This window comes from Cynocephalus volans, chromosome 1, assembly GCF_027409185.1.
Source record: "Cynocephalus volans isolate mCynVol1 chromosome 1, mCynVol1.pri, whole genome shotgun sequence".
Lineage (NCBI taxonomy): Eukaryota > Metazoa > Chordata > Mammalia > Dermoptera > Cynocephalidae > Cynocephalus > Cynocephalus volans.
Genome location: NC_084460.1, coordinates 22961510 through 22986811, shown reverse-complemented (window position 1 = coordinate 22986811; position 25302 = coordinate 22961510). Strand labels below are relative to the sequence as shown.

The 25302-nt window shown below is 42.6% G+C and overlaps 1 protein-coding gene and 1 non-coding gene across 2 annotated transcripts in view; one reads left to right on the top strand and one right to left on the bottom strand.

Annotated features, from left to right (window-relative positions):
* The first annotated feature begins 160 nt into the window (after positions 1-160).
* CDS2 (CDP-diacylglycerol synthase 2) overlaps positions 161-25302 on the top strand; it is a 59275-nt gene continuing 34133 nt past the window's right edge. Inside the window, exon 1 of the mRNA XM_063095028.1 lies at positions 161-422. Within this exon, the coding sequence (XP_062951098.1) occupies positions 366-422 (57 nt within the window). The 5' untranslated portion in view covers positions 161-365. The remainder of the gene's footprint in view (positions 423-25302) is intronic.
* On the bottom strand, positions 16732-16838 carry LOC134365051 (U6 spliceosomal RNA). Its single transcript, XR_010021921.1, has one exon. It is a non-coding gene; the product is annotated as a U6 spliceosomal RNA (small nuclear RNA).

Here is a 25302-nt window from a genome sequence, read left to right as displayed (position 1 = left end):
TCTCCACTCCGTTCCGTCCCTCCTCTGAGGCCCCCCCCTTCCTGGTGTATTCGCGCCATTGGTGGATCTCAGGGGCCGTGATGGAGGCGGTGCGCGTGCGCGGTCGCCTTCTAGGGAGGAGGGGCGAACGGGCGGGGGCTAGGCAAGGGAGACGTCGCTCTGCCCGGGTAAAAGAGCGGCGGCGGCGCTGGGCGGGGCCGAGCTCCAGGGCTGGAGACCCGGCGGCTGAGGAGCCTGTGAACCGCTGCGGAGCCGCGCGCCACTCGGGCGGGGCGGGCAGAGGGAGTCTGCGCGCGCCTGAGCTGAGCTGCGGCTCCGGCGGCTGCGCTGCTCGCCCGCGCCGTCGTCGCGCCAGGGTCTCCAGCATGACGGAGCTGAGGCAGAGGGCAGTCCGCGAGCCGGATGCTCCGCCCGAGGACAAGGTAGCGGCGGCCTCGGGATGGGCGCGGTCCGGGCAGCGGCGCAACCCCTGAGGCCTGCGGGGGCGAGTGCAGAGGGGGCGTCTCGCCTTCCGCTCCTTTGTCGCGGCTGATGGCGGCACCGGGCCTGGGCAGCGCGGAGGGTCCTTGATGCCGGGCCCCCGCGGCACGCGCGTCGGGGATCAGCAGGTCGGGTCTAGGTCGGGTTGGGGTGGTTCCCCCCGGGCGCAGGAAGGAGCGCGCCCGGAGTTGCGTCTGCCCCACAGGGCTGGTTGGGGGTCCCCTCTCCACTCCCCCACCTTCCCAGGGCCTTTCTGGGTGTGAAGATTCGAGACCCAGCAGAGCCTTCTCCCGGCATGACTTTGCTCCCTTTTAAAATGTTATTTTTATTATTATTATTTTTTTGGCGGGGGCGGAGGGGCGGATCGAGACAAGGCTATAGGATTTACCTTCTGGGAGATTTAAATCCCTTCTTGGAAGTTAAATCCGTTGGTTTTGAGCAGAGCGGTGTGGACTCACGCAGTGAATCGGCTCTTCAGTCAGCAGGTGTTGAAGGGTGTTCTCCCAATGGATGGGCTTGCTTCCTGCGCCAAAGTGTGGGCATTCATGGGGTGGAGGAGGAGGGTGAGGAGGAGGCCATCTTGGCGGGGACACAGCCGGGTGAGGGGTAGGGGGGGTAGACTCCTTTGATTGAAGTGAAAGGTTTGTGTAGGGTTGAGGAAGGTGGAGAGTGGTTGTATTGCTGTGGACGTCGAATGACAGCATAGACATTGGGACTTTGTGGTAGTATTTGTGCTTTTCAAGTTAGCGGGAGAAGTGTATTTGGAAAAGTGATTTCGCAGTGATGTGACTTAGAGAGACTGGACCAGAATGACAGAAACTGGTTAACTCAGGATTTGCCAGTAGGTGATCTGCACATATTTTCTTTGGCCCACAGGTTGCCTTAACGATCAGATTTCTCCTAACAATCTGAATTTCTTGCCTGTTTTGGATAATGGGAGGGTTTGCCATCACATTCTCTCCTGATTAACGGTTGGCTGGAACTGAGGATCATCTGTTCCCACCAATCCCTGTTGCCTTACACCAGGCCACAGAACTAACTTATGTAGGCTGTACTTTTTGATTATTGGAGGTCAGGGACATTAGGGAGACATCAGGAAGGAAGAAGGCACAAGATTCGGTGACAGGATGTCAACAGAGCAGTTACACTAAGAGGAATGTTTTGGGTGGAAGATAATGGGGTTAACTTTTTGTTATTGTTGACAGTGAATCATCCAAGGAGAACTGTTCATATGGATTTTTAGAACATATTTTAGAGTTAATTTGGGGATGGGGTGGAGATTTAGGAGTCGCTTGCAGAGACAAGACACTTTGAAGTCTCTAACCCTCTCATTGAATATTCTGGTTCAGCCCGAAAGAGTTCTGTACTTACCCTGCATACTACTAGTTGGTGAGTATTCAGATGTTTGGAGGCTCTGAAGCCCTGTTTAAGAGTGAGCTCATACATGATGTTAATGGGACTTTGTGGGCCTAGAGAGTGTAGGGAGAAGAAGGCATGATAGCTGGTGGGCTATATTTTTGAAAAGCTATTTATAATAATCAGACACGATAAAAAACAAAAACAAAACCAAAAACAAAACAAAACAAAAAACCCACCACGGGGTTATGAGGTGAAAAATAAAGTATCTACCCCTGCCCCCAACTCCTCGGATCCATCCCCCAAAGGTAAAGTGCCAGTCGATTTTTTCATATCCCATGTTTTAGGTAGGGAGGACATAAGGAGCTGTCCAGCTAAAGGTGTCTTAGTTATAACTGCGCTGAAACCACTTGTACAGTGACAGGATGCTTGGGACTGCGAGGTCCACTAGTTCCATTCTGTCCCCAAAATACAGCACCTCTACATTATGTTGAAAGCCTGATGTAGTCCTTTACTCCAGAACAAGGCAATCAGCCCCTCACCCTCATCATTCAGTATTTCTGAATTGTCATTAATGGGATTTTTTTGTGTGTGTCCTGCCGCACTGAGCGCACCGGCCATCCCTATATAGGATCCGAACCCGCGGCAGGAGCTCTGCAGCGCTCCCAGCGCTGCACTCTCCCGAGTGCGCCACGGGGTCGGCCCATTAATGGGATTTTTAATAAGAGCACATTTTAAAAACTGAAATGCATTATTTGCCTTCGACGAATGTATACAGTAGATTTTTTAAAAAAATCCTGATTTATTGTGTTTTATAGGTTGGGAGAAAAAATCCATGATTTTGGCTTTCTCAATATCTTTTTGTCAGAACCGAAGGAAATTATAAATAACAAGGATGTCTTCTTAGGGAAATGAATTGTGAAATGGGAACTTTCTTATTTAATAGTGGAAGAGTCCAGGAACAATTTTCTTTCTCTCTCTCTCTCTCTTTTTTTTTTTGGTGGCAACTGACTGGTACAGGGATAGGACACTGGACCTTGGTGTTATCAGCACCGCTTGGTGTTATCTAACCAGCTGAGCTAACCGGCCATCCCCAGCGAACATTTTTCAGGTCAGTTCTTTAAAAGAACTGGAACAAATTTGAAAGATTGCTCAAAATGTTGCAGTTGCTTAAGTGCTGTAGTAAAAATAGTATTGTAAATAGACAATCATTAGTATCAAAATAATCTGGAGAATGTGTTTGTTTATAAAAGTCATGAGGTATTTTGTTATATTTAGCATCCTAGAATGGAATTTTCAAAGCCAATTGCTAATAAAGGAAATGTTCTCCTCTGGGAACTGTGCTTTATAATTTCAAAGTCCCAAAACACAGTATAGTTGCCAAACTACGAAACTTGGAATTTAAGCTTTGGGAGTGATCTTCTTCCTGCCCAAGCATGATTTTCCAGTGGAGCTTAAGAAAGAAAAGAATGAAATGTGGTCCAAAAGGTTGGCATCTTAAAATTTCTGATTGGGTTGGCATTTTAGGAGATTTTGTTTTGGAAGTTAGAGTGAAGGTTCTGGGGTTTTCTGCTTTACTTAGGTGCTGAAGTGCTATTTAAGTTATGAGTCTCTTGTAGAGAAAGAGACTTCGAAGGCTCCTTTCTAGATAATGTGAAACTGGTGTGGAGAGGAAATAGTGATATGATTTAGAACGGAGTGTTTAAGTTTTTTTGCTTTTTGTTTTTTTTAAAGATGACCGGTAAGAGGATCTTAACCCTTGACTTGGTGTTGTCAGCACCATGCTCACCCAGTGAGCTAACCGGCCATCCCTATATGGGATCCGAACCCGGGGCCTTGGTGTTATCAGCACCACACTCTCCCGAGTGAGCCACAGGCCGGCCCAGAGAGTTTAAGTTTTAAGTGAAGACAGTGGCTAATAGCAGGAGCTTAAGTCAGTTAGATCCATCTTGAGCCTGGGCTCTGTCAATCACTTAAGTGGTAATAAGCCTCAGTTTGTCCATCCTTAAAATGGGGGTGATAGGGCTGGCTGGTTATCTAAATGGTTAGAGCATGGTGCTGATAACATCAGGTTCAGGGCTCAATTCCTGTACTGGCCAATTGCCAAAAAAAGGGGCGGGGGAGGTAAAATTGCATGTGCTTCATAAGATATTTGTGTTATTAAATGAGTATGTGTTAAATGCCAAGGACAGAGCTTATCACATTCTAGTAATGTGTTGGCTGTTGTTGCTTCTGGTTTAAATAGATTTTTATAGGAAAAAAGTTAATATTCCCTGTTCATTCTTGGAAGGTGATTAAATCTTCAATTTATACTTGTTTGGAGTAGTCTCTTCATATTCATCACCTTTTTTCTTTTTTCTTTTGGTGGTTGGCTGGTATGGAGATTGGAACTCACGTCCTTGGTGTTAGAATACTGTGCTCTAACCAACTGATGAAATAATAAAATCTTATTTTAAGAATATGACTACTTCAGGTGTAGAAGAAATGCTTTATTTCTTTCAAAAAGTTTTTTACATTGAGAAATAATTTGTGAGTTGGAAAATTAGTAAACTTTAACTATGGGTTTCAGACTTAAATAGGGAGAGGAGGTGAAAGATTAATTTGTCATGTAACCCAGCATTTTAAGTTTCTTTTTTATGTTGATCAAACACTATAGTTTTATTTCAAGAACTCAATTACTTCACAATTTATGAATATTTAAAGTTTTTTTTTTTTTTAAAGATGACTGGTAAGGGGATCTTAACCCTTGACTTGGTGTTGTCAGCACCATGCTCTCCCAAGTGAGCTAACTGGCCATCCCTATGTAGGGATCCGAACCCGTGGCCTTGATGTTATCAGCACTACACTCTCCCAAGTGAGCCATGGGCCGGCCCAAAAGTTTTTTTTTGAAAAGCTTATTTTGTTTAAATGTTCTGTGTTGCATGAGTTAATATGGTATTTCATTAGGAGAATTTAATATCTTTTAAAAATCTTACATTGTTCTCATCAGATGTTAGGACTAAAAGGAATCTTAGAGATTGTTATTTTATAGAGGAGGATATCACAGCCCAGAGAGTTTGTTACTTGCCCAAGGTCATGCAGCTGGCTAGATACAGAGTGGTTAATAGTATGAGGATCTTCTAATTCCTGTTTGGTTTTTTTCTCATTATGTTTCATAATGCTGCCTTCAGGAGTACAGAATTACTTTATAGACTTTAGAAGCTTTACACTGGTCAACTTTGATAGAAAAAAATGCCCAAATATTTCCTGTTTTTCTTATGTGGCTACAAAACCAGAAAAATAGCAAAATAAATCTTTTAAAATGTCAAATGTGGGACTGGCCAGTTAGCTCAGTTGGTTAGAGTTTTATGTTATAACATCAAGGTCAAGTGTTTGGGTCTCTGTACCACAGCCAGCCATCCCCCCACAAAAAAAGTCAAATGTAAAAAAAAGCCCCCCAAAACCCCAACAAGGTCTTTGACAGTAAATATGAAATTCTGTGAAAAAAAAAATTTTTTTTTGGTAGAGAAAGTTGAGCAGGCCCAGATTTCCCTGTTATTGGATGACTGGTGATTTATAAATTTGTAAGATCATTCCTGGGAGCACTTACTGGGGTATCCTTGAAAGGAGCACCCAGTGCAGTGCTTGAAGATCTCAATCAGAGCAGCATGCAAGGCTGTTTTGAAGAAATGCTTTCCAGTTGTAGCAGAACTGTTTGTCGTGGCAATAATCAGTCATTCAGTATTCAGCACTATTTCTTAGAACATTCACTGACTCCAGTGACTGCTGTATACAGTCACTGCAGCTCTGAGGGAGGCTGGCATCAGTGCTCATGAGAATACCTAGGATTTTATACCAATTTTGACTCAGAATACAGTTGGCCTTCTGTGTCCATGAGTTCTTCATCTGTGGATTCAACCAGTTGGGGTTGGAAAATATTCTAAAGAAAAAACACAATAAAACAATTTAAAAAATTCAAATAAAAAATATAGTATGACAAGTATTTACATAGCATTTACATTGTATTAGGTATTGTAAGTAATTTAGAGATGATTTAAAGTATATGAGAGGGTGTGTATAGGTTATATGCAAATACTGTGCATTTTATATAAGGAACTTGAGCATCCTCAGATTTTGGTATTTGCGGGGGGTCGTGGAACCAATCAACTGTAATTCAGGGACAACTGTAATCCATTCTTTCTCCACTGTTTTAAAGAAATCATATAATTTTGAATTTTATCTGACAAACTTTCTTGAAATGACTCTTGTAGCTAATTTCACAGGGAAAATAATCATCCTTTATACTGAAAAAATTTGAATATCACTTTCTGATTTTCCCATCTTTTCTAGGATCTGCATAGGTGGAGTATATTCCTTCACACAACTTGTTAACCTGCTCTCTGTTACAGCCTCCTAGGCCTTCCTGACTGGTGTTAGAGGCTTTTGGGGGTGGAAAAAGTACAGCCATTTTTGTATCATACTGCGTCTGGTTTGGAAAAGAGACAGACACTGACTCTTGGCTATTAATTTTGCCAGGGTCTCAATGAAAGAATACGAATTTGTTCCCAGCATTGGGCTGAGTCCCTGCCTTCCAAGTCACATGGTGGTTACTTAACTAGGGTAGTAGCAAGGCTCACCCTCCCCACCCCCACACATGGTGCCCATTAGGCAACTGCCCACGACAGTCACTGATCTTTGTTCTCATGTTGTTTGCCTCAAAAGTAGAGATGGCATTGGGCCCACTAAGTTGAGTGACCTTTTAAAGAAAGTTGAAATTTAATATGTTATTTTGACTAGGTAACTTGTGGTTTGAAATTTAAAGGTAGTAAATGGTACACTGTGAGGCCTCTGTCCTCTCGCCAGAGGGAGCCCCACACTAGGCTGTGGTCCTTGTGAGTGCTGCTGTCTGTGTGAAAGGACCTGACCTGTCCTGCCCAAGTCAGACATCCTTTTTTTTTTTTTTTTTTTTTTTTTTTTTGTCTTTTTCATGACCGGTACTCAGCCAGTGAGTGCACCGGCCATTCCTATATAGGATCCGAACCCGCGTCGGGAGCGTCGCTGCGCTCCCAGCGCCACACTCTCCTGAGTGTGCCACGGGGTCGGCCCAAAACATTTCTTTTTTTTTTTTTTTTGTCCTTTTCGTGACCGGCACTCGGCCAGTCCTATATAGGATCCAAACCCGCGGCGGGAGCGTCGCAGCGCTCCCAGCGCCGCACTCTACCAAGTGCGCCACGGGCTCGGCCCGTCAGACATCCTTTTGATGTGCGGTCCTTGGCAGCAGCTTTTATTTTTTGGACAGTTTTTTATTTTAATTGAAACACAATTGATTATATATATTTGTAGGGTTCATTTTTGAACATCAGTACATGTGTACGATATGTGGTGATCAAATCAGGATAATTAGTATACTCATGTTTATAAAACATAATCAGTCTTTGTGACCCTGAACTAATTTCTCACTAACCCTCTGCCCCTCTCCTCCTTCCTCCCACCTCTAATAACCACAGTTCTCTCTCTTTTTTTTTTTTTTTTTTTTTGAAAGTTCAATGTTTTATTGTGATCCTTCCTTCCTTCTCCCACTTGTGAGTGACGACATGCGGTATTTCTCTTTCTGTGCTTGGCTTATTTCACTTAACATGATTTTCTCTAAGTTCATCCATGTTGCTGCAAATGGCAAAATTTCATTCTTTTTTATAGCAGAGTAGTATTCCATTGAGTACATATACCACATTTTCCTTATCCGGTTGTCTGTTGATGGACGTTTAGGTTGATTCCAACTTTCGCTACTGTAAATAGAGCTGCAATAAACAGGGCAATGCAGGTATCCCCTCAACAGGATGATTTCCATTCCTTTGGGTATATACCCAGCAGTGGGATTGGTAGCAGCTCTTTTGTATTAGGGTCACCATGGGGCCAGCATGGGGCTTCTCTGTGAAGTCTTGGCTGAGTTTTTGAAAGAACCCTTGGGTCCTGGGATATACGGGTAACACTCTGCTCCTGGGTCTCTGACATTGAGAGGATGTCTGTCAGTGACACTGGACCCCTCAGTGGGCCACTCTCAGAGCCGCATCCCCACAGTTTGTGTCCTGCCAGTCCTGTGGTTTCAGTGGTCTGCAGGACATTCCAGGTGCATGTCTTTCAGTCAATGCAAACTCATTTTGTCTCAAATCTGACTTTTCTCACTTTCTACTCTGACCCTCTTTCTTTGGTTTGCTTCCCTCTGCAAATAGAATCACAGATCTCTCAGTTATTCTGGTTTGAAATCCACTAGTCCTGTGTGTCTCCTCTGCTCCCTCGCCCAGTACAGGACACAGGTTCTAACCAGGTGTTACCTGGAATTCTTATTTGTCTGTTGGTCTTGCATATGTCACAGTGTTCACTGTCTGGTATATGGCCTAGCTCCACCACTGATTTGCCTCAGTTTTCTCATCTGAACAATGGGGCTGAGAATATTATCTAACTTATACACTTGTTCTGAGTCATTATCATGCCTTTCCTATACAAATTTGTACCTTAGAGTAACCAAATTGTTGATTGGGGAAAGTTTCTGTTTATAGAATAAGTGGCAAAGAAGTGACATAAATAGAATATTAATATTTCACAATCCCCAATAAAACAATAGAATGAGGCAGTAATCATCAAGGTGGCTACTACCATCACAGAGACAACCAGATACTGTGTACCTCCTGATGGAGGACTTTTGTCAAAAAATCGTACTTGAGCCTGATAAGACTCTAGTTCTAAGTGCTAGTTTACAGGACATTCAGGGGACAGAACACATGGAAAAACACCAGTGGACAAATGACCTGGTTGCTTTAATAAAAAAGATTAACTAAAAAAAAAAAGGAGGGGAGAGGGGGAAGAGAGATAGAGATAGATATGGAGGGTAAATGCTACAGATTAAAAGACTTGAATCATATTAAAGATTTCTAGACCTTATTGGATCCCGATTCAATCAAACTGCAATAAAGAGAATTGAAATTATTGGGTAAATTTGAATATTGGATATTTAATATAAAGGAATTATTTTTTTATGTGTTATAACAGTATAGTGATGTTTACAAGTCCTTATACAAAAAGCACTATAAGGGAAACAATTGATACATTGAGGTACATTAAAATTAAGAACCTCTGTTTTTTGAACTATTAAGGGAGTGAAAAGGAAGGCCACAGATAATGAGAAGATATTCATAAAAAATATATCTGACACAGAACTCATTTGTAGAATCTGTAAAGAATTCCTACAAAACAAATATGTAAAAAAGACAATAGACAGTCAAGATAGTCAATAAACATGAAAGTGTGCCCAGTATCATTAATCATCAGGGTAACGCAAATTAAAACTTTCTATAAGGTAGCACTGCACACCCACCAGGTTGGCTTAAATTAAAAGGAATGAAAATACTACAGGTTGACAAGTATGTGGAGCAAGTGGAGCTTTCATATACTGCTTGTGGGAGTATAAGTTGGTATAATCACTCTGGAAAACTGTTTGACAATATTTGCTAAAGCTTATATACACAGATCTTATCATCAAGCAGTTCACCTCTTAGTTAATTACCTAATAGAAATCTGTACATGTGTTCACTGAAAAGTTCCAGAACATTCAAAGCAGTGTTCTCAAACTGCAAACAATCCAAATTGTGAATAATGGAATTGCTGGATCATATGGCAATTCAATATTTAATTTTTTAAGGAACTACCATACTTGGATATTCTTGTATTTTAGAAATTTCTCAGTTTTAATTTCTATTATGGCAAGTATCAACAGATGTAAACTATATTAGCCACTATTGGGATCCTCAGTAGTTCAAGAACTGCTGCTTTAATGAACTTTACGATCAAGGAGGAGAAGGTTGAAGTAGTCATTGTTAATGGGTTTGAAAAGTGATGGTGTGGGTGAGTTGGGTGATGACTAGGGTGATACATTTTTTTGCTTTCAAGTGTCCCAATTTGGGTGACACATGGTCACCCTGATGAAGGGGTCCATATCAGGCAGGTCATCAGACTTGGTAACAGAGTCACCTTTGTGTTGGTGCTGCTGTAGAGAGCTTCCTGAATTGGCAAGCCTAAATCTTCCTATGGACCATGGTGGACCAAGGTTTAGTATGAAAAGCTGCAGAATAAAGCCTTGTTACTGTTAGGAAAAAAAACAGCTAGAGCGTTTTCCCTATACTCTTACTCAGCAGCAATCTCAATCACAGAAGACAGACTTCTATGTCCAAATGTGTGGGGGATCTCCCCACCAGCAAGCAAGCAAGCAGTTCTGCAGCAGACACCATCTGAGTGCCCTCCAATTCAATTCCAACTCTGTCTTCCTGGAGATAGGTCAGATTCCAGGGATTGAGGGCTGCTCCCCCCTTCCCAATTCTGATGCCAGGTGGTTTTACTTGTGCTTCTGACCAACTGGCTATAAATCAGGGTTCCCACAACCATCTCCTTGAGTTCGATTAATTTGCTGAGTAGCTCACAGAACTCAGGGAAACACGTTTACCCATTTATTACAAAGGACATTACAAAGGATACAGATGATGAGATGCATAGGGTGAGGTATGGGAGAAGGGGCACGGAGCTTCCATGCCCTCCCTGGACATACCACCCTCTGGGAACCTCCATGTGTTCAGCTATTCAGAAGCTACCCAAACGCTGTGTTCTTCGGTTTTTATGGAAGCTTCATTACGTAGGCATGATTGAAGCATGGACAGCTGTGTAGAAATGTGATTGGACAAAAAGGGGATGATCTAACACTAACAGAATGGGTGGGGAAACCCAGCAAGGCCTGTCTCTTAAGGTTCTTCTCAGCCTCTCTATGCAGCATTCCTTTCACAGAGATTTCATTCATGGGATGGGACCCCTTCTTGAAAGGGAGTCTTGTGACCTGCAATCAGATAAGGTAGGTCAGAGAATTTCTTTATGGCCAGCTCTAAGAAAGGCAGGGGAAGGTTAGAACAAGCTAAGAACCATGGATGAAAACCAAAATATGTATACCGTAATATCACAGTTACATTCCTGGTTGCTACATTAAAAGTTTTCTTTGTATGATGGTAAAAGATGTTTTTATTAAATGTCAGGCCTTTTTTTAAAAAAAAGAAACCTTCCTATCCATATCTTCACAAAGAGTATATGGCCAGCATGACTCTCAAAAATGCCAGTAGCTTTGGAGACTACACATCCCTTTTGAAATTTGACGTACTTTCCAGAATGGGTAATGCTTTTGACATCTCCCGGTAGTATTTAAATTCAGCATGAAATTTTCCACACACATTGTTTTATTAAAATGTTGAGGCAAAATATACATTAAAAAAAAATAAAAACATTGAAACCATAATGTTTAAGATTGTGTACATTCTGTGAATTTTGTGTATTTGCAATCCATGTCTGTCCTCCCAGGAAAATATTAACTGGGGAGGGCTTGCAGGGTGTGCTGGTTTGATCAGTCCTCTCGCCTTCCAGCTTGCAGAACACATCACCTTCTGCTCATGGGAGGCAGCATGAGGCCCCATCCAGTCACTAGTCATCGTGTGCAGCTCAGAGTTCAGCACTGTATTTTGATGCCCAGTAGTCTCCTCACTGGGGGTGGTGTCTATGCACTAAAGAGTTATTTGTCACCCCTTTCTTCTCCAAGTACAGTTGTGGAAGAGGGACAGGATGGAAGGGGGCAGGATAGCCAAAGTAAGCTTTCCCTTTCCAAGAAGGAAAAGATGTGGGAGACACACAGCAGTATCTTGGCTCTCCTCTCTCCCGTGTAGAAATTTGACTGAGATCTCTGTGTGCTTAGATGGAGCCTGTTTGTTGCTTGATAGACTTCATTTTAGGTTGAGTGGATGAGGAGCAGAACTTCCCAAATCCCGAATGAGGGGAGTTCCATTCTAGGGTCCAGCATTTACTCTAGAAGCTTAAATTAACCCAAATGGTCTGTTTGGTTTACTTAAAAATACACCTTCTAGTTTTTAGACTGGAGGAGTGGCCACGTTCTCTGTAGATGAGCCTAGGAGCAGAGCATGTAACTTGCATGATTATTTGAGTATACAGTCCTTCAATTTATGTTACAATCCCTGGTTCTTGCTCTTTTCCACCATTCCATATGTCAGATATTGGTCCAGAGCTTCTCCAGGAATGCAGAGAACAGGAGGCTCCTACTTCCCCTGGAAGCTTCCTGAAGTACATGCTTGGCTACATTTTCTGTTTTATTCCATTCACCTTAGCTCTTCAATCTATTTTGTCATCCAGAGATTTGTTGAAATCTAACATCCACTGATAATCCCTGTCCCCTACTGTTTCTGTCTAAAGCTTTGTTCTCATTCCTAACTGTACTTGTTGACACTCATTTCATTGGGATATTGGGTTCAAAGGCATGGGCTCCATCTGCTCTCTTCAACAGGAATTTTTTTTTTTGATGGCTGGCTGGTATGGGGAACTGAACGCATGACCTTGGTGTTATAAGGCCGTGCTCTGACCAATTGAGGTAACCGGCCAGCCCTTCAACAGGAAGTTTTGAGAGACCAAGCTGATGTTACAACATAGAAGCAAGTGGTTGCAACACTTTTTGTTGTTGTTTTTTCTGGTTTTGTTTTTTTTTGTGTGTGTGTGGTGATAACACTTGTGAATTCTGGGCTTCTGCTCTTGGTATTACGGTGGGCAAGAGCTGACAACTGACCCTGGGAAGTGCCTGCATTTGATTGAAGGTGGTGATGGAGGAGAAGAGTCAGAGTAGGAGACCAGTGCAAGAGTGAGGAGAGTGTGGTATACTACCAAAGCCTGAAAGAAGAAGTTTTTTTTTTGTCTTTTTTTGAGACCGGCCACACCACGCTCCGCCAGTGAGTGCACCGGCCATCCCTATATAGGATCCGAACCCGCGACAGGAGTGCCGCTGCGCTCCCAGCACCGCACTCTCCCAAGTGCGCCACGGGGTCGGCCCTAGAAGAAGTTTTTGAGAAGGAGAAAAAGGCCGATGTCATGTAGAATAAGGAGTAGACATTGTTTATCCTACTCACATGTGTTTTCCACAATGGCCCATTAATCATTTTATGGAAGAAGCTATCATCTCAGAAGGTGATAGGATCTCAGTTTCTTTGAGCAATAAATCTTCATACATTTGCCATTTTATGGATTTGCTAAGCTCTTATTTATATTTTTAGCCTCTATTCCCTTATGAAATAACTAGCACTATGTGTTCATAACCTGTTTCCTTAAACATTACAACAAAATCTCAGGTTTCTGTGCCAAAAAATAGCTCATACCCTGTTTAACTGCAAGTGACTGAAAACTAAAAATAAGATTAAGCAAGATAGAAGTGTGTTTTCCTTATGTGAAAGAAGTCTGGAGGTCAACATTCCAGCAGCTTCACAGTGTCAAGGATTCAGCTTTCTTCTGTCTTGCTCTTTCACCATCCTGATTGTATGGCTTCCCTCTCTAGTATAAGATGGCTTCTGGAATTCCAGCCATCACATCCATATTTCAGTAAGCATGAAGGAGAAAGTACCCTTTCCTGTAAGGACACTTCCTAAAAAAATGCACTATTTCTGCTTATATCCCATTGGCCAGAACTCAATCACATGTCCTCACCTAGCTGCCTGCGAAGCTGGGAAATGTCCCTTCTAGATGGCCATGTGCTTGGGTAACCATTGGGGTTCTTATTACAAAGGAAGAAAAGGAGAATGGATATTAGGGGACAACCAGCAGTCTCTAAGAACTTCCAAAGGCCTGAAGATGCCTGTTAAAAATTGACAGGAGATCTAAGATGTGATAAAGAAGAAAAGTTGGGAGAAGATAGGGGTGGACAGTATATGAGACTGGTTGTGGTTGCTGAGGGTCTTCACTAGTGGTAGCAAGAGCTGATTCATTGAAAGGCAGAAAAGAAAGGAGGACTGTTTTGCAGGTTTGAATGTAGGAAAGAGGGTGCTGGGTACAGGCACAAGCTTTCCTCAGTGGTGGAGCCCAGGAGAGCACAGGCCTTGAGGGTCTTTTGGTGTGTGATACATAAATGTTTGGGGAGAAAAGGGATAAACATGCAGAAAACTCCCTGCATCCCAGTAGCTCCCAGTACGTTCAGGCCCACTTTTTTAAAAAGTAGGGGAAAAATCAGGCACACTGCTCCATTTTCCTCATTGTCTAATCTGGATCTTTTTCTTTTCTTTTTTTTTTTTTTTTTGGGTGGCTGGCGGGTACAGGGACCAAATCTTGGACCTTGGTGTTATCAGAACTGTGCTCTAACCAAGCTAACTGGTCAGCCTTAATTTGTATCTTTTGATCTCTCTGTAAGACAGAGCAGTAATTGTTATCTAAAATGATAATCTCTCTCTCTTTTTTTTTGGTGGCTGGCCTGTACGAGGATCCAAATCCTTGACCTTGTTGTTATAACACCACGCTCTAACCAACTGACCAACTGAGCTAACCAGCCAGACCTAAAATGATAGTCTTGAATTCTTACAAAATTGTGTGCAAGTGACCTGTTAAAGATAGCCAGAAATGGTGCTGCTTTAACAAGATGATTTTGGATACAAGTTATTGCAAGTGGGCCCCCTTCCTGCCATTGCAGCAGAAATACATGTTTTCTAGATCAAACAGTAACTTGCTGGAGGTGGTACAGGTACCAGCAGGTCTGGGATTCAAACCCAGGCATCCTGCTCTCTGATGGGCCTAATGAGGACACCATGGTTAGGTTCCTGTCAGCTCTATGGGGCAATTCTCTATGGAGAAATGAATCAGTTATTAATAAATGTAGTTTAGTAGACAGTGTTCACAATAAGAGGTTTTTAGAAAAATAATGAAAGGAAATGGTTGAGAGATAGGTCTAGACCAGCCCTGTTATGTTACATGTGGAAACTGAGGCTCAAGGAGACTGGCAGGCTGGCCAGAGTTCTGATTGCCTCTGGCCAATTTTTCCCACAGGCTTAACTCTGAAGGCATAAATCATAAATTTTCTTTATTCTCTTCAACTGTAGGTTTATAGTATCCCATCCTGCCTTGAGTGTGAGGGTAGTTCGTAAGTGCCCAGAGACTCCTCTTCATTGCTGGTCTTTTGGCTAGTTTGAATAGAATCTCCCCCTACAGTGCCATCTGTGCTGTGTTTGGGTTGATGTCTGTACTGTACTTTTGGGAGAGCAAGAGCTGTGTGAGTTTTGTTTTCTCACAGGGACATCAGCCAAACACCCAGTTTTCTCTTGAACAGTTGCCATTTCTATCTCGTATCTGTTCCACAGAATTCTCTGTACAGAGAATTTTCAGCTTGTACTTAATGGTCTGTTCAAAATGTGCCACCGAGGAGTAGCTATTTTGAATACTTTCGACCAAGAACCATTTCTTCCAGAGATATCAGCCTCTCCTAGGAACTTTTAAAAACATTTTGTAGAGATTATTGGGAGTTAAATGTGAGGAATGACCCAGGAAACACTCTCCAACAGAGTCAGAGAAGTGCTCCTTCCTAGGGACTTTTCGTTGGACAAATGACATCTTATCTTTCTGGAGGGCCTCGCTTGAGTCCTGGGAGCAGTGGTTAGAGAGACATCTTTCTTGTTTCCTAGATCTCGGGGAAGAATTATCTCGATTATCGGGTTTGTTGTTTTGACACATGACTTATATTTCTCATTGGTCTTATGATATCCAAAACACTAGAATGAGCCACCATTTGACAGTTGAAAAAACAGACTTTTAAGTGTTCAGAGGATCAAAAAGGGAATATGGTCTGAGCATTCTTCAGGGCCCGTCCTTTTCAGGGAGATTTGGCTCAGGATATCTAGCCTCCATCAGACCATTAAGCTCTTTTAGCTTTGATGAGTTCAGTGTTAGGTAATGTGGTTGCCAAAGATGACCTTGAGGGGACTGGTTCTTCTGGTTGCTTTGAGGACTCTCATACTGCTTCATGTATTCATCTGTGTGTGACTTTAGGGCATGCTTATCATTTAGCACTTGCTGGGCAGGGGCTGAGGAAAGGGCTTGGCAGGGGCGGTGACATTTGAGCTGGAGGAGCGGGAATGTGCCTGGAAGGATGGACAGAGAATGAATTGGGGGTGCTGAAGGGAGTCTGGTGAGAAGCCTTGAAGGCCATGCCAGAGAGTTTAGGTGGAAGCCAGTAAAGGTGTCAACACAGAGGAGTGAGATGCTTAGATATTTTCTGCTTTTTTTAAATTATGGAAGCATTACTTATTTTGTGGAAAACATGGAGGTGAAGGCAAAGTATTAAACATTTTTAGTTGCCTTTAATTTCATTACCCAAAATATAAATACAGTTAACATTTTCATGTATGTTCTGCTAATCTCTTTTCCTATGGTTTTAAAATGACTGCTTGGTATTCCCTCCTATATTTATTAAATAGATAAATAAGGCAGAATTTTCTTGGACATTTCTCTTAGTATTTTTATAGTTTGATTTTGAATTTGAAATCTTTTTTTTTTTGGAATTTCTGCATGATGGAATGCTGGCCAGCTATTTATTTATTTATTTATTTATTCATTCATTCATTCATTTGTTTATTCATTCATTCATTCATTATTTATTTATTTATATTTTTAAATTTTATTTTGTCGATATACATTGTGGCTGATTATTGTTGCCCATCACCAAAACCTCCCCTCTGTTTGCTTGTCGTATCTACTTCAAGGAATTGTGGTTGTTATATCTTCTTCCTGCCCCTCCCCCCCGGTTTTGTGTGTGTGTGTGTGTGTGTGTGTGTGTGTGTGTGTGTGTGTGTGAATTTATTTATTTATTTTTAGTTCCCACCAATAAGTGAGAACATGTGGTATTTCTCTTTCTGTGCCTGACTTGTTTCACTTAATATAATTCTCTCAAGGTCCATTCATGTTGTTGCAAATGGCAGTATTTCATTCATTTTTATAGCTGAGTAGTATTCCATTGTGTAGATGTACCACATTTTCCGTATCCACTCATCTGATGATGGACATTTGGGCTGGTTCCAAAAAAATATGGAACGCTTCACGAATTTGCTTGTCATCCTTGCGCAGGGGCCATGCTAATCTTCTCTGTATCGTTCCAATTTTAGTATATGTGCTGCCGAAGCGAGCACTTGACTTTGAAATCTTTAATCCAACTGATATTTAATGAATGGTGTGAAGTAGATATCTAAACTGTGGTATTGTTCTTGAAGGATTTTTAAAAAATATTCATTTTTTGTTTTGTCAGCTGGCTGGGATAAATTATCCATTTTTTAAAAGTCATGCCACTGTGATAGCCAAGGGAGCATTTGGAACAGGTTGTGGCTTTGTGTTGGTCGCCTGCTTAGCAGAGCTGTGATGTTATTACAAGGCCTGACCATGCAGTGACTAGGTGTCCACCTGTATCCATTTCTAGAAGGGGGCTCGCTGGATTTTCAGAAATATTGGCTCCTGTTTTACAGGGGTGAGCAAACAAGACTGAAGTTCAGTAGCTTGGCAAGTTAAAATTTGAACCCAGATGGGCTGAATCTGAGTTGCTTGCTCTTTGCCTTAGCCATTCTGTGTCCCTGGTCTCCTGGTGTTCCCAGTCATTTTTCTTCCACGGTTAGGGGCCAAAGAGCTTCTAAGCCAGGGAGGATCTGTGAGATTCTCAGGGTCAGCCAACAGGGCTATGGGGAATTGGGGCAGGCCTGGTCTCACTCTGGCACCCAGTCATGGAAAGAGGAGGTGGTGACAGTGGGCACTGAGTTCCTTGGAGCCTGCACAGTGGAAGCAAGGGCATCCTAGAGCAAGCAGTAGGAGGCTTGCGTGGCACAGAGCCCTTATGCCCCCAGGCCCAGCTCATCCCTGGCATCCTCTGTGGAACCCGCCTCACTTCCCCATCGCATTTCCTCATCTTCCTCCAATCTTCAGGCTTGTATGGAAATTGACTGTCCAAATCCTTATTAGGTGCAATCTCCTGCTGACTCCTCAGGAGTTGGTCTCTGGAATTAGGCTCCATGTCTTAGATTACCGTAGTTCCCATGTGATTCAGTAAAGGCATGTTGATTCATAATGGAGTTTCTGACAAGGTGGCAACACCAACTGTCGCAGGGAGAACAAAGTAGGCAGAGCTCATAGGCTCAGCTCTCCTGCCAACTTGGTCATGAACTCCTGGTTGCTGGTCAGACTTGGCTGTTTGAGCACATATGGTTGTCAGGAGGTTGAGTTAGTGCTAAATCAGCTGTAAAGATTAGCAACTGCCTGAGCAGTGAGAACCAGGCCTCTGGTTTCAGGATGAATTTGTTGTGCAGCAATAGAAAAAAAAATATATTGGCACGTCAGTGTTTATTTTTTGTATTGAAGTACCACATTAACATATGCTGTGTTTAATATCAATCCCAATATTTTATTTAAAAGTGTTTAGGACTTATGAAATTAAAAAGACAGGAAAACTAAGGGGTTCAAATGCACTGTCTGGCCACGGCAAGGGCTACTGCGAGGCCTGGAATCCTCAAAGCGCCAATTGTCTAGCTCTTAATCCTGTTCGTGACGCCAACTGTAAAGCTAGGTGACCATGCTAGTTGTCGCAGCTCTTTTCCCTGCCAGTAATCCTGCACCGACTGGGCTGATGGTTGAGCTAGGGCTGGGTTTGGAGCTCCCAGACCCCTCAAGCCCATTCACAGACTGGGTCACAAACCCTTCACATGCCAGGCTGGGTCACCAGACCCCTCCACGCCAGGCTGGGTCACCAGATCCCTTCATGCAGGTCTATAAGCTAGGTAACTGGCCACATGGTCCTTGGAGGCCGCAGGTCTGGAAAAACATGGCTGCGCAGGGCAGGCACCCAATGCAGTAAAACACCAGCCAAAGTGGTGCCGCCTTGCAGGTGCACTTACTCCACCCACACAATGTTTACTGAATTACGCTGAACCGGCTCCAAGGCAAGGGGAGCCTGACCAAATTGTTCCATTTTCCCAACTTGGACAAATTTGGACACACTGCAGAATACCACGTAAAAACCTAAATTCATAAAAATATAAATGTTAAACATAAATTATTCTTCCTGTTTAGGTTAGTAGATAAATGAAATCTAAATTTTATTCAAAATTAAAATTTCTAAAATACACTAAATTAACTACATTTATTAAATTCAAAGTTAAAACTAAGATTTGAAATTCATTATCTTTAAAAATATGCATCAATTGATTTAAGCATATTTTTGTTCAAGTTTTTTTCCTGTGCTGAAAAACTCTAGGAGTAAGAGAATGATGAGACCACTGAATCACAACTTTTTTCCTCTTTCATCTCTTAAGAATCTCATACGTTGTCTGATAACTTTGAGGACATTTTTTCTTTTGGGGGGGTGGCAGAGACTACAGCCTTTTAATTGCTAGTGTGCTATGTTTTTTGTCTCAAATACAGCATTTCCTATTTGTCTTGGTGTTCTTTAGTTTCATCATTGGTTTGGAAAATCTTTGAACTAGAGTAAGAATTAGTCTTCAGGCAAAAGCTTTGCTTTATTGATGAATTTTCTTCATCTTCCTGAAGATTATGGAGGGAAAGAAGAAGGCTTCTAAATGATGATAGCTGGTGTGGGTAAGTCTCAAAATGTAAACAGGGTAATGGGAGAAGAAAGCCATTTAGAATGTGTTTGTACCACTTAGGTGCTGTGTATGTTTTAGGTTCTCATCTGTGAAAGGTCAATAACAATACTGTCTCCTTTGCCCCACATTAATAGCCAGCATTTTTGTGGTGATTTAGTTTATAACATTTTTCTGCATTGCCTTATCCACAGGAATAATACACTTTAAACTGTTTGCCATCACCAGCTTGCATGTATCTATCACTTGGAAACAAAAGTTTTACTGAGCGATACTTACTATTTGTGATACATTTAGAAATCTTCTGTTTGATGCTGTCTTATTCTACTTTTTTATGTAAACTTTTTATTAAAGTGTAACATACATGCAGAAATGTGTACATATAATTTTAGTGACTTTTCATAAAGTAAACACATCCCTGCAGCCAGCACCCAGATAAATAAAATGTTAGCACACCCAGGATGGCTCATCACTCATTTTTTGGCAGCTGGCCTGCATGGGGATCTGAACTCTTGACCTTGGTGTTATCAACACCACACTCTGATTGAGCTAACCAGCCAGCCCACATGATGTGTTCTAATCACTGTCCCTTCTCAGGGGTAGCCACTAGCCTGACTTCTGGCACTATATTTAATTTTTGCTAGTTGTGACCCACTGAATTGTTTTAAGACCCAGTAGGTCTCAACTCATAGTTTGAAAAACATGGCCTTATTTTATCTTCCCAATAACCCTTGATATAGGAGTTGTTTCTACTTTATGGGTAAAAAAGCTGAGGCCAGAGGCGACTTGATTTCTCGCAGGGTCACACAGTTGTATTGTTTCCCCTTTTCCCTGTGCATTTGAGCTCCTCTTCCCCCTGAGATGAGGAGTGGCTTGCTTTGGAAAGTCAGCTGTATCCTTTTTTATGTCTGGTTTATCACTCCCTCTTAATGTGTTTACAAGATTGATAGTCATTATTAATGTAGCTTTAGTGAATTCCTGGTATTACCATTCTTAAGTACCAAGAATGTTTTTGGTTTGTGTTTTTGTGAATATGAGTCAAATACATTTTCTCATTGCTTTGTGGGGTGTGTGGCTTGGAAGCTTTCATGGCATTCATTCTCTGGCCTCCCCCAACAGAATGAAACTACAGGGCTTAGATGGCATGCAGGTGTGACCAAAAAATGCAGGCTGTGCACAGCTCCCTACCCTTGCTGTGCAGCAAAGCACTGTGCTAACCTGCAGTTCCTTCCCTGCCTGTGGAGAGATTTCTTCCCACCCAGGTCTCCCTCAGTCTTCAGAATACCTACCTGGAGGGCCTACATGCTGAGCTGTCATCCCAAGCTTTTCTGGTTGAGAGATCATTGCTCCCAGCCAGCCTCTCTGGGAGTAGAGACTCTGGGAGCAGCTGGGGCATAGTGGCAGTCCATGCGCAGAAATTCTTGCCTGGGGGTGCTCTTCATATGTGAAATGTTCGCTGGCTCTGCTAATCCTTAACTGTGGCTTTGTTCTAAAGAGCCTTGGCCTTCTGGGTTCTCCACCCTTGGTAGAGCTCTCTGGGAAAGCAGTAGCTTGGAAACACTCTCAAGGCAGGCATATGCCAGGAAATGTTGTAGGCCATGGGGATATAGCAGTGAGTAAACAAAGTCTCTTCCACCATTGTGTTTATGTTCTGGTGGGGAAGACAGACAAATGTGTAATAATTTCAGGTGCTAGTTATGTTATAAAGGAGAGTAAAGCAGTCATTTCTTAATATGAGGGTAGCATTTTGAAGCGCTAGCATCTGAAGGGGCCTTCTGGTATGTAGTCCAGTTGGCTTAGAGGACAGATGTGTTCCAACTCGGCCTAGAACATTTCCCATTATTCAAGGGAAACAAGTGGAAATGTGTACAGACCTATATGTTCTGTAGGGCAGGGTTGAAATATTTAGGACTCTAAAAGTTTTCACTCTGCCCACTTATTATCCCTGGCAGTACATTAACTGCTGTTGGGGAATACAGCTCATTACCACCCTGGATTTTATGGTTGCCCCTGGGGCCACCCCAACCCCAAATCATTTTAACCTTCGGGAAGGACTGAAATGCAGTGCTTTTAGTCTTTAGTTGCATTATATAACTGTAGCTCTATGGCTGTCTTTCCCACACAGATGCTGGCAAGCAAATATATGAGGCCTTGTAGGTAAAGGTTGATGTATTTGATTCATTTATAAAAGTACTCATTGAGCTTCTAACAGATTCAAGGCAAGGAATTCTCAAGGTAAACAGATGAACAGGGCAGTCTCTACTTTTGATGATCTTGAACTCTAAATTAAATTATGGAAATTGCCCTCTGAATGTAAATATAAAGCATAACAAATTATATGCGGGAGGTACACAAAACATTCTGTGGGAACTTTATCAGAAGAAAGATAAAGTTGGGGAGAAGGATGGTGTAATAGTTTCCTGGGGCTGCTGTAATAAGTCACTACAGACTTTGGTGGCTTAAAACAGCAGAAATTTATTCTCTTACAGTTTTGGATGCCAGAAGTATGAAATCAAGGTGTTGGCAAGGCCATACTTCCTTCAGAGGCTCTAGGGGAGAATCTGTGGCTTGCCCCTTCCAGCCATTGGTGGCATTCCTTGGCTGTGGCCACATTTGTCTCTGCTCTGCCTTCACACTGCTCTCTCTCTGTCTATCACCTGCCTCTCTCTTAAAAAGATACATGTGATTGCATTTAGGGCCCACCTGGATAATCTAGGATAAACTCCTCTCAAGACTCTCAACCAGGGGCTGGCCGGTTAGCCCAGTTGGTTAGAGCATGGTGTTGATAACAAACACCAAGGTCCAGGGTTTGATTCCTGTACTAGTCAGCTGCCAAGAAAAAATAAAAATAAAAACTCAATCATGTCTTTTGCCAATCAATATAAGGTATATTTACTCTTTTTCCGTATAAGGTAACGTTTACAGTTTCCAGGGATTAGGAAGAGAATTTCTTTTCTTTTTTTAGGGGGAGGCATTTTTTCCCTGCCTACCCATAGACTGGAATCAGGGAAGATTTTCCTTAATGGTCTTTAAGATTGGGCTTGAAGGATGAACAGGGAGGAGAAAAGACTGGAAGCAAAGAGGGAGAAGAGGGAAGAGTGACATGTAATTAGGAATAAGGAGTAGTTGCTCTTGGCTGGAGCAGGTGGTATGGGGAAATGGATTGTGGAGGACCTTTAGTGGGAGCAGTTTGTCTTTAATTCACTAGGCAAAAATGAATGGAGGAGGGATGTAATTGGAGCTGTGCTTTATGAAGATTAATATGGTAGCATGTGGAGAATAAATTAAAGAAGGGAGGAATTAGCAGAGAAACCAGTTATGTGGTCAGTGTAGTAGAGAAGGGTTGACATGCAGACTTCAGCAGGGTCTTAGCAGTGAGAATAAGGAAAGACGTAGGATCACACAGTGTGATAACTGATGGAGTGTGGGAGGTGGGGATGTGAAGACAATGATGAGGGTCAGTATTTCCATGGAGCACACCCCAGATAGATTAGGGTTGTTTTAGTCCGTTTTGTGTTGCTATAACAGAAATACCTGAGAGTGGGTAATTTATAAGGAAAAGAGGTTTATTTGGCTTACGATTCTGGGACAGCTGCATCTGGCATGGGCCTCAGACTGCTTCTACTCATGGCAGAAAGTGGCAGGCAGCCGGCGGGTACAAGCAGATCACATGGTGAGAGGAAGCAAGAGAGAGAGAGAGAAGATGCCAGGGTCTTTTTAAGCAATGAGCTCTCATGGGAACTAATCGAGCAAGAACTCACTCATTAATCTCCCATCCACCAGGGAGAGCATTAACCCATTCATTTGGATCTGCCCCCATGACTCAATAAGTTTCCAACACTGACACATTGGAGATCAAATTTCCACATGAGTTTTGGAGAGGACAGCACATCCAAACTCCATCAAGGGTCTTGAAGGAAAGCAGGAGGATGTGCTATTGTGGGTGAGAAAGGAGGTGACCTATTTTCGGACCTATTGAGTTTGAAGAGCTGGTTAGACACTGAAGTATTTTGTTGGCAGGTTGACATGTTTCACTGGGGCTTGGGGGAGAGGACATAACAAATGTTAGGCAAGAGGGGTCCATGGAAGGTAGGCTTGTGGCTGGGTCAGCTCACTAAGGGTGCAGTGTAGGAATACAACCTTGAGGAATACCGCCATTTAGGAAGTGTGGGGAGGAAGAACAGAGAAGCTGTGATTTGTTATAAATGCAGGAAGCCACTCAAACTGATTAAAAGGAAAAGAGGAGAGACCACACACCCTGTAGTGCCGGTGCGTGACCCAGCGGGTAGGCCTCACCGCCACTACCCGACTCCATCCCCAGCCTGGCCCAGTGTGCACGGAGCAGGGAGATGTCCAGCAGGGGAGGTGGAAGTCCGCAGAGACCACACGCCGTGTGGTGCTGGCGTGCAACCAAGCAAGTAGGCCTCACCGCTGCCACCTGACTCCATCCCTGGCCTGGCCCAGTGCGTGCAGAGCAGGGAGACGTCCAGCAGGGGAGGTGGAAGCTCCACAGAGACCACATGCCCTGCAGTGCCAGTGCGCAACCCAGCAGGTAAGCCTCATTGTCGCCACCTGACTCCATCCCAGCCTGGCCGACTGCATGCTGACCAGAGAGGCGGCTCCCTGGAGAGGCCCAAGACCCAAGGCAACCACACACACAAGGCACTAGTGGCCAGCTGAGCAGACACTGATGTAGCCATACCAAATAGGCAACCACAGCAACATCCTAGCCAGACAGTACTGTCAAACCAGTGCACTATGAAACCCTCTGTCACAATGACTAAACATCAAAGGAAAGATACCAGAAATATGAAAAATCAAGAAATTACACCACCAAAGGGTAATAACCCTCAAGCTCTAGATCCTATAGAACAAGAAGCCCTTGGAATGTCTGACAAGGAATTTCAAGTGATAATTCTAAGGAAACTGAATAAGATACAAGAAAACTCAGCTAGATAACATGATGAAATGAGGAAAAGTATACAGGACCTGAAAGAAGAAATGTACAAGGAAATAAATGCCCTGACAAAAAATGTAGCAGAACTTGCCGAACTGAAGAAGTTATTCAGCGAAATAAAAAACACAACCGAGAGTTTAACCAGCAGGCATGTGTAAGTTGAAGAGAGAAACTCTGAACTTGAAGATGGGCTGTTTGAAATAACACAAGCAGAGAAAAAAAAAAGAAAAAAGAATCAAAGACATTGAAGAAAATCTGAGAGGGATATCAGACAACCTTAAGTGCTCAAATATCCGAGTCATGGTATTTCAGAAGGGGAGGAAAAAGGGGATTGCATTGAAAACATATTCAACAAAATAGTGGCAGAAAATTTCCCAGTTGTTGGAAAAGACACAGATCTTCAGATTCAGGAAGCCCAAAGATCCACAAACGTATTCAACCAAAAAGGTCTTCTCCAAGACATGTTATAGTCAAATTGGCAAAACTCAAAGACAAAGAGAGAATCTTAAAAGCTGCAAGAGAGAAGCATCAAATCACTTATAAGGGATACCCAATCAGACAGACATCCGACTTTTCATCACAAACCCTAAAAGCCAGAAAGGAATGGGATAATATATTCAAACTACTAAAAGACAGAGTTTGCCAGCCAAGAATACTCTACCCTGCAAAGCTATCCTTCCGAAATGAAGGGCAAGTAGTATATTTCTCAGACAAACAAAAACTGCGGGAGTTCACTACCACACGACCACCCTTACAAGAAATTCTCAAGGGAGTACTGGGTTTGGTACCTGCAAAACAACTACCACTGCCATAAAAACCCAAGAAAAATCAAAACCCACTAGTATAATAAAAATGGCATCCATGAAGAGAAAACAAACAAAAAGGCTATCAACAACCCAAGGAACCAACAAATACAGAAAACAATAAATCAGAAAGAAAGGAACAAAAGACACCTAAGACATCCAAACAAAATCAATAAAGTGCTAGGATTAAATCAACACTTTTCAATAACAACTCTTAATGTAAAAGGCTTAAATTCTCCAATCAAAAGACACA